The sequence below is a fragment of the Orycteropus afer genome, unplaced genomic scaffold, assembly GCF_000298275.1.
Source record: "Orycteropus afer afer isolate SDZICR_OR568_19922 unplaced genomic scaffold, OryAfe1.0 scaffold00015, whole genome shotgun sequence".
NCBI classification, from domain to species: Eukaryota; Metazoa; Chordata; class Mammalia; order Tubulidentata; family Orycteropodidae; genus Orycteropus; species Orycteropus afer.
Genome location: NW_006921602.1, coordinates 11,217,864 through 11,227,995, shown reverse-complemented (window position 1 = coordinate 11,227,995; position 10,132 = coordinate 11,217,864). Strand labels below are relative to the sequence as shown.

Here is a 10,132-nt window from a genome sequence, read left to right as displayed (position 1 = left end):
ATACAGCAGTTCTTACACATTGTGTTTCATGACATTGATTGCAGTCCCCATAATATAACAGTTCTCTTCCCTCTTCTTCCCTGTGGCTGTCTTTTCCTGGTGTCCTTCCTAGGCCTTCTTGCCCTCTGCGCTATCTCCCTACGCAAACACTGCCCTTCTGGTCTGCCATGATTGATTGTTCTAAGGAGTGTACCTATTTGATGTAAATGTTCACTTTGTTGGCTTATTGTTTGGCTGGAAGCCACAGGAGTGAGTTCAATTCCAGGCCCAAAGGGTAACTAGAGGCCATAGTCTCTGGGGTTTCACCAGATTTTATCGGACCAATAAGCCTGGTCTTTTTATTACGATTTTGAGTTTTGTTCCATATAAAATAGATGTTATTATTGGCCACATTTTGCTGATGAGGAAATAGAGTTAGAGTACCTGCCCAGGGCAAAAGAGTCGGCACAGTGTGGGCTAAATGGGGTACCTTTCGTAATGCAACCCTCATAATGCCTGATAATGCAGAGGTGGCGGTCTTATTTCTTATTCGAAAATGAATGGCCACACCGGTCTTCAGATGCTCTTTGGGCTCACAGCCATCCAGTCTGCTGGCCACTCCATCACATGAGCCGCACTATCTTTAGACAGGGAGATATTTATATCCCCCGGGGAAGTATTTTCTCTGTGGGGGAGCCCCAGAGTCTGCAGCCGTGACTTCAGGCCCCCAACAGCCGCTTCCGCTCCTCTGGCTCGCCATGCCGCCAGACTCGGCGGCCACCGTGCAAGTCTGGGTGGGTGGCCAGCTCTTCCAGGCCGACCGAGCTCTGCTGGTGGAGCATTGCGGGTTCTTCCGCGGACTATTTCGCTCGGGCATGCGGGAGGCGCGGGCGGCCGAGGTGTGCTTAAGCGCGCTGAGCCCAGGCGGATTCCGCACCATGCTGCAGGTGCTGCGCGGCGAGCGGCCGACGCTTGCGGAGGCAGAAGAGTTGCTGCAGGCCGTGGAGTGCGCCGCCTTCCTGCAGGCGCCGGCCCTAGCGCGCTTTCTGGAGCATAACCTCACGTCGGACAACTGTGCGTTGCTGTGCGATGCGGCCTCGGTCTTCGGCCTGCACGACGTGTTCCACAGCGCCGCGCTCTTTATCCGTGACGGCACTCGTGAGCTGGCGGCTGAATTGGTGCTGCCTGAGGCCCGCGCCTACGTGGCAGCGGTGCGGCCCAGCAGCTACGTGGCCCTGAGCACCCACACGCCCGCGCCCGGCTTCCTGGAGGACGCATCGCGCACGATATGCTATCTGGACGAGGAGGAAGACGCGTGGCGCACACTGGCCGCGCTGCCGCTAGAGGCGAGCACGCTGCTGGCTGGTGTGGCCACTCTGGGCAACAAGCTCTACATTGTAGGGGGTGTGCGTGGCGCCAACAAGGAGGTGGTAGAACTGGGCTTCTGCTATGACCCAGACAGCGGTACATGGAGCGAATTCCCCAGCCCGCACCAGCCGCGCTACGATGTGGCACTTGTGGGCTACGACGGCTGCCTCTATGCTGTTGGTGGCGAGTTCCAGAGGACACCCATGAGCTCCGTGGAGCGCTACGACCCGGTCGCAGACTGCTGGACCTTCGTGGCCCACCTGCCGCAGCCTGCCGCCGGCGTGCCTTGCGCCCAGGCATGCGGCCGCCTTTTCGTATGCCTGTGGCGACCTGCTGACACCACGGCTGTGGTGGAGTACGTGGTTCGGGCCAATGCCTGGCTGCCAGTGGCCGAACTGAGGCGCCCGCAGAGCTATGGCCACTGCATGGTGGCCCACCGTGACAGTCTCTACGTGGTGCGCAATGGACCTTCTGACGACTTCCTGCACTGCGCCATCGACTCCTTTAACTTAGTCACGGGCCAGTGGACGGCGCTACCCGGCCAGTTCGTTAACAGCAAGGGGGCACTCTTCACGGCCGTGGTGCGTGGCGACATCGTCTATACAGTCAACCGCGTGTTTACGCTGCTCTATGCCATCGAGGGCGGCACCTGGCGGCTCCTCAGGGAGAAGGCCGGCTTTCCCCGGCCCGGCTCCTTGCAGACCTTTCTCCTGAGGCTACCTCCTGGTCCGTTGGGGCCTGTGGCCTTGACAACATCAGAACTGTGACCCCTGGGCTGGGCTTTAAGATGGGGACTGGCTTGACTCTTCCCTGAGGCATAGCTGAGTTTGTGGGGTTGGCCCTAGCAGCTGCCGGGAACTACTCTTTTCCTAATTGAGACTCCCAGGCCTCTTGCCTTCTCTTGGTGGTATGAATGTTCAATCAGTTCAGGAAACAAGTGCCAACTGCTGCGGCCTGAACCCTCAAGTTATTTGGGTTCTGCTAAGAGATGGTGGGTAACAATGTCAGTAAAAGTGGTATATGGGGGAGTAGAATCTGCATAATCAATGCCGTGTGTGAATGTGACAGTAACTCTAAAGTGGCTAGGAGTGATGTTAAATTGATGTTAAATTGTCAGTCAGTAGCTAGGAATCAGGCATCTACTGTTAGTCCAGCACAGTGATAGGCCTAATGTGGGCTGTAGTTGCCCACAACACAGGGCCTGTCGGAGCTTTGAGTGTAGCCCAGTAAACAACTCAACAGAAAAGTTACAGGACAACAAAAGATACACACATACATGTCTTGGTCCACAGAGAGTTGAAGGCAATGTGTAAAACAAACAAAAAGCCCACAATGTAATAAGTACTGAAGAAATCAGAAGGCGCTCTGGTGGGCAGTGCCTAAGGCAATTGCCTGCTAACCAGAAGATTGGTAGTTCAAACCCACCAGCCACTCCGCAGAAGGAAGATGGAGCAATCTACTTCTGTAAAGATTTACCACCTTGGAAACCCAATAGGGTTTGGAATCGACTCTATGGCGGTGAGTTTGGCTTTTTTTGGTAGAGAAATCAGGAGAGAGGAAAAATAGATAACTCCAGGAAGAAGGAGCATATAAGAACTAGACTGTGTGGACTGTGGGGACCGTGAGAGCTCAGAGGAAGAGGAATGGCTAGAGCAGATGGGAAGGATCTCTGTGCACCCAGCCTTAAAGCAGAGCAGCTATAGATGGAGGCATGTGGAGAGGAGAGCGTGCAGAATAAAAGGACAGGGTCCTAGGCAGTGGGAGGGCTGGGCTAGCTGGTAGCAGACCATAACTAGCAAGCCCGGAGTGAGACCTGTCTGAGAGAGAAAGAGTTCCCCTTTCCCTCCTGTCCTTCTGGGCATGGAGACCCTCAGAGCAGAATCCAGCTGTAAGCCCCTTCCCTACCTCCTTTTTTGCCATCACCCTAGGGACAGTGGGCGGTTACCCTGTGAGTTCAGCTCAGTCAAAGTATGAGAGCACACATGGCCACATCTTCCTGCCTTCTCTTCCTTGATTGGATTCTGCTCTCCTAAGTTCATTTGCTCCTCCTAGCCTCTTTTTCTGCCATTCCCTTGGCCTGGAGTGTCTTTCCCATTCCTCTTTCTATTTTGGCTGTATAGCTACCTCCTCTGTGCCAGGTTGATTGATTAGTTCTGTGTTCTCCTGACCTTGGCTGCCATCCTTGCTCACTGGACTCCTGGCTATGACATCATTCTGCATATATGTGTGTGTGCCCAGGCACATACGTAGATTGTAAGGACAGAGATCCTATTGCGATGTCAACTGAGCTGGGGCATTTCCCAGCCTGCAGAATAAATGGATAGGGTCCTAGGCAGTGGGAGGGGCTATAGAGGCCACTAGTCAGGGACCTGGTGTTTAGGCGAGGACTCTTGTCCCTTTTCTAGGATATCTCAGACCTGGCTTCTGAACAGGTGCCTACCCCCGCCCTGCAGCCTCTCCAGGACCTCAGGTAGACTTCTCCGAGTGGTCTCCATCCTTCAGGGACTGAAGCCCATGGGCAATCCTGGCCGCCTCAAAAGTAGAGAATGCAGCATTGGCATAGCACTTAGTGAGCATGGTGGCTTGTGTCAGGGCTGCCGCCAGCTGCCTCTTTCCTTGGCTTGGCTGATCTCTGCCCCAAGCCCTGAACAATGTTGCCCTCAGAAGCTGGGGACTTTCTGGCCCTGGAGTAGTAGTCTGATGAGTCACAATAAACCCTAACTTTTACATCCTGTGATTGGTGTGCGAAGTACTTTCACACCCATCTTCCTACCCCAACCCTACCACAAACCTGGGAGTTGGATACGCTGTTCCTGTGGCAGATGAGATAGGGGAGGCTCAGAGACTGAGGGACTGGCCCAGAGCCACACAGCATGGCAGAGTCCCTCATGTTTGATTGGTGATGGAGTATTTTTTTAAAAGTTAAAATCGCTGCATACAAACATAAAATGATCACGTTTCAGAGGTTTACTTAACTCACTAAAGCTAAATTAGAAACAGTTGATTAATGCCTTACAGGGCAATAAATTAACTTTTAGGGTTACTTCTCAACTCAACAAAAATCTTTCATATCTGCCAGACAAAAATCTACACGTTACATGTAACTTCACAAAGTCTGGGCCGTGATTAATAGTAAATTGTAGATCAAAGGTACCTTCCCCTAAAGATTTAAATAACTCTTAGAGGAGTATTAAACAGTACTTTAAAATGACATTGAAAGGATGTGCAGGCCTCTTTATGCTTTATTCCCAAGTTATGGATACATTTTCTTCATAAAACAGAGTACATTCCTCCTTGATCACGTCTCCGGACCAAATGCTGAACACTCTGAGACTTGCAACTTCCAGATCCATAAGCTCGGGAGTCTTACTGAACCAACAGAACTTTGTATTTGGCAGCTTTTGGAGTTGGCTACGTGGCTGTGCTCAGACGGGGCCTGTTGGCTCCTGAGGTTTGGTTGTTCTTGATTCAGAGCAGCCCTTTCTAAGATGACTTTTGAGCAAAACAATAACACGATGTTCGCAGAGAGCTCTCCCACGGATTGCCTTATTTGAGCTTTATAAGAATTTTAAGTGGTTAAGTGCTTGGCAACATACCCATCCCTGTTTTTAGGTGCCGTTGAGTCTGTTCCTACTCGTAGTGACCCTGTGTACAACAGAACAAAACAGTACCTGGTCCTGCCCCATCCTCACAATCGTTGCTGTGTCTGAACCCATTACTGGAGCCACTGTGTTAGTCCATTTCGTTGAGGGTCTTCCTCTTTCTCATTGACCCTCTACTTTTACCAAGCATGATGTCCTTCTCCAGGGACTGGTCCCTCCTGATAACATGCCCAAAGTAAGATAAATGTCCCCAAAAGGAAGGTGACTGGAAGAAGCACAGCTACAAAGTGACAGAGCCCACTTTGAACCCAGGACAACATGCTTGTTCTCTGTGCTGCCTCACACTTGGCTGAAGTTCTGCACTGCGCAGAATATTTCTGCCTGTTTCCTTAACACCCCTTCCCTGTTACCTACCTCTTTGGAGAGGTAACTTTGGGGAGATGAACTCCCTTCCCTCGAACATAGCCCTTTCCTTCTTTCTGCTTCCATAGAAAAAGTAACTGTCCTAGGCTTTCCTGCCTTAGGATCCAGCTAGGGCACTAATGGGCCACTACACAAGGGTATTAAGACTGGTTAAGGCCCTAAGGGTGGGGGAGTGTTTATAATTTAATACATATTTTCTCCCTCTCAGAAAGTGTGGGGAAGATTTAAAAGCTCAACCCATCTTCTCCTCTGACCTAAGGTTCCTCACAGTCCAGGCTCTGCAGCTCCTGCCACAGCACTACCTGTCTGCTGCCCACCACCCTGGTCACGGGTGGTTCCCATGCTTGGCTGCCAGAGAAGAAACCAGTAAAAAACCAAAATGACTCACCCAAAAGCTCACAGGCAGCTATGTGGAAAAGCAGGAACTTGAACCTAGAACTTGGAATGCTCAGTCTCTCGGACATAGTCTTAACCACTGCAGGAAGGTGTCTGGAGTCATAAACCAGGTGCAGGTGGGCAATTACAGAACAACTGAGTGGTTACCAAGCCCAGACAGCTAAGCCTGTCTCAGCCCAGAGGCCCACTTACGAAAAGTCTGTTCTTCCAGACACACACACACACACACACACAGAGCAGTAAGAAAGATTTTCCTGGACTTCCATGACAGCTCCAAGGTCAGACTTTTTTATAAACTCTTTGCCCCAATTCTGAATGCCCTGCACCCCTAAGCTATCCTTTCCCTGGAAATGACCCTGTTATGTATATATACATAGCCTGCCTGACAGAGGCAGAATGAGAAGCTAGGCCTTCCCACACTCCACCCTGCTTCCTTGCTTGCCTCCTTTCAGTCTGTTCACTGGGCCCACTCGGTTTCACACAGCTGCCAAAGGGATCCTAGTGAAATGACAGACCATGTTACTCCTCCGCTCAGAACCTTTGGGTGGTTCCTTATCTTACTCAAGTGAAAGCCAAAGACCTTTCGATCTTCCCATTTCTTTGCAGACTTCTTCCAGCCTGGTTGCTGTTCTTCAAATACATCAGACACTCCCACCTCAGGGGCTTTGCACTGGTGGCTCTCTACTTGGCATACCTCCATCAGCCACCTGGCTTACTCCCCTACCCCTGCAGGTCTTTACTCAGGGCCTTTCCCGACCACCCTATTGAAAATCTACCTCCCCCTTCTCTGCATTCCCTAGTCCCTTTTCCCGTTTTATTTTCTTCCATTACATTTGTTATCATCTATCATACTATGTTTGTACTTGTTTGTTTATTGTCTGTTTCCTCCTACTAAAATGTGAGCTCCATGATGGTATAATATTTTGCCTGTTTTGTTCATTACTGTATCACTAGGACAAAGAACAGTGACTAGACTGTAAGTAGAGGCTTAATAAGTATTTGTTGAGTGAGTGAAGGAAAGAATGGATCAATCACTTGACCCATCAATCAAGGAAGAGATAAACCCATAGGAGAGGAACAGAAGCTCATAGATTTCAGAGGAGGAGTGTCATTTCTGGTTGGGGATGGGGAGCAGACCAGGGAAGAATTTCAGAAGGAGCAGAGACACTGTCAAATCCACTCTGGGAAGAGTGGGATCTGAGAACAGCAGCCCATGAGTCACTTCTCTTTTTTCAAGGGATAGAAGAGGCTGGGTTTGGAAATACTAATCATCCTGTGAAGAATTGCTCCTCTTGGCGGTGGAATACACACAAGGCCATTCTGTTTATTTTCTTTTGGCCCCAAGCAGCTGGGCCTCTTTTTCATCCTAATTGCTTTGTTTTAAGTTGCTGTCACTTCCCAGGAACCAAGTCAAATTAACTCTACTGGTGGGAGACACAGCTGTTGGCCAAACTGGCCACCTCTGAGCATGCTCATCATTGGATGGGATATGGGACCCCAGTGGAGGGGGTCTCTTGTCTTCTGTATCTCTCATGATTCTGCCCCAGCTGGAGTAGGGGAGCATGAAAAGAGGGAACCTCTGTGTGTGGCATGTCAGCAATTAACAAAAGATAAGGGGGAGGGGCACATCCTCCAGGACTTTCCCAACAGGCAGCGCTTCCCTCTTGGGTCAAAATGGCAAGCAGATCTATCATTGCGGTATCAGGCCAGTGGCTGGATAATATTAGAAAATGGTGCTACCATGCTGCAGGCTCAATAAACTAGGATTAATCCAAGATGACACAATACAGGAGGATGAAGATATAAAAGCAGCCATCAGAAGGCTTCCAGAAAACCTTTATAATGACAGGAGGCTTTGCATTAAGAGGGCTCTGGACCTGAGCATGAGGCAACAGATCTTGCCCAAACAGCAGTGGACAAAATACGAGGAGGATAAATTCTACCTTGAACGATATCTGAAAGAGTTTATTTGGGAGAGAAAAGAATGGGCAAAGAAATAATTGAGTACTCAGAATCTGTGGATACAGCTCTTCTCAAAGTATTTTTATGAGACTGATTAAACCTGAAATGTATAATTTAAGAATGATTCAGGCTGCAAATATATTGCCTTAAATAAATATCTACTGTAAAAAAAAAAAAAAAAAGAGGCAGGGCCCAACTGGATTTCCATGTGCTTTTAAAAGATTGAAGCTGGACCCCTGTCTCACACCATATACAAAAACTCAATTCAAAATAGATCAATGACCTAAACAGAAGAGCTAAAACTATAAAATTCTTTTAAGAAAACAGGTGTAAATCATCAAGACCTTGTTTTTGGCAATGAATTCTTAGATATGACACAAAAAGCATGAACAACAACAAAACAACAAGATAAACTGGACTTAATCATAATTAAAAACTTATGTGAATCCAAGGACCTTATCAAGAAAGTGAAAAGGCAACATAAAGAATGGAATAAAATCTTTGGAAATTATTTACCTGATAAGATTTTAATTACCTAGACTATATAAAGAATACATAACAGCTAAAAGACAAATTTTTTGAAAAATGAGAGAAGGACTTGAATAGACATTTTACCAAAGAAGATGCACAAATAGCCAATAAGCACATTGAAAGATGATCAATGTCATTAGTTATTCCAAAAAAACAAACCAAACTCACTGCCATCACATTGATTCTGACTCACAGCAACCCCGTTTGGGTTTCTGAGACAGTAAATCTTTACGGAAGTAGATTGCCCAGTCTGCCTTCTGCAGAGGAGCTGGTGGGTTTGAACTGCCAACCTTCTGGTTAGCAGTCAAATGCCTTAAGCACTCTGCCACCAGAGCTCCTTCCATTAGTTATTAAGGAAATGCAAATCAAAACCACAATGAGATACCATGTCACACCCTAGGATGTCTATGATCAGAAAATGGAAAACAACAAATGTTGGTAAGGATGTGGAGAAATTGGAGCTCCTCTTATTTATTGCTGGTGGGAAAATAAAATAGTGCAGCCACTGGGGAAAACGGTTTGGCTATTTCCTCAAAAAGTTAAAGAATTATCATAAAAAACCCCAAAACCCAAATCACTGCTGACTCTGTGAGGCAGTATCACTACGGAAGTAGATTGCCCAACCTTCCTTCCGAGGAGTGGCTGCTGGGTTTGAACCTCCAGCCTTCTGGTTAGCAGTCAAGTGGTTAGCAGTCAAGTGCCTTAGGCACTATGCTACCAGAGCTCCTAGATATATATGCCGTATTTTGTTTATCTAGGAGCGACTCCTCAGAAGGAAGGTTGGACAATCTACTTCCATAGTGATACTGCCTTGGCAACCCAAGGAGGGGTCGCTATGAGTCAGGGGCCGACTCGACAGCACATAAGAACAACAACAATAACATATCTATATCTATATCTGTATCTATCTATCTACCTGTATGTATGTGTGTGTGTGTGTGTGTGGTGTGTATGTGTATGTTGTTGTTGTTATGTGCCGTCGAGTCAAACCCGACTCATAGCGACCCCTCCTTGAGTTTCCGAGGCAGTATCACTACGGAAGTAGGATTGCCCAACCTTCCTACATGTATATATGTATATGTGTATATATATATATATATACACACACACACACACACACATATAAACTCTCATCTCACTGCCATCAAGTTGACTCCAGCTCATAGCGAACCCTCCTTGGGTTTCTGAGCAGTACCTGTGGCAGTTCAAACCCACCAGCCACTCCACGGAAGGAAGACTGGGCGATCTACTTCGTAAAGATTTACCGCCTCGGAAACCCAAGGAGGGGTCGCTATGAGTTGGAATTGACTCAATGGCAGTGAATTTGGCTTTTTGCTTTTTGGTGCCATAGTGAGTAAGATCTTTTCCATTATAGTCTCTGCCAACTTCCCTCACTCTCCAGGCCTGGGAGTGTGAGAGCCACTCTGTTACTAGCCTTACATTATCCTTTGTAGTTGCCCTATATCCCTTGTCTCTTTCTTCACCTCTGCTGAAATCACCTGATATGTGTGTGCCATCTCTTTCCTGTCAGGACCCTGCCTGATACACACTCTGTTCCCTCTGGCCTTCAACTCCCTAGCATCTGTCACTGAGACCAGGTTTGGGCACAGTGATGATACTGGGAAAATGTTCATCTCAGTGCCTTGACCTGAGTACACAGTGATGGGAACCAGAGAAATGTTTTATGGGAAAGGGCGGTACCACAGTGACAGGAAGCTGGGGCCTTGCCTTCCAAGCCACTTGAATTTGAGGGGAAAAAATTGACCTTTAGAAGCTCTCTGAGGAGTGGCTGGGAATGGAAACAGAACCAGATGCATGAGCTCCAGAAGCAGGGCTCCTGCCTCCTCCTCCCAAGTGACCAGACAGGTCTG

General features: G+C 48.3%; 1 protein-coding gene across 1 annotated transcript; it reads left to right on the top strand.

Moving 5' to 3' along the window:
* Positions 1 to 737: 737 nt before the first annotated feature.
* Positions 738 to 2,114, top strand: KBTBD13 (kelch repeat and BTB domain containing 13). Its single transcript, XM_007958767.1, has one exon. It carries the CDS (start codon positions 738 to 740, stop codon positions 2,112 to 2,114), a length of 1,377 nt encoding a protein of 458 aa, XP_007956958.1.
* Positions 2,115 to 10,132: the final 8,018 nt, after the last annotated feature.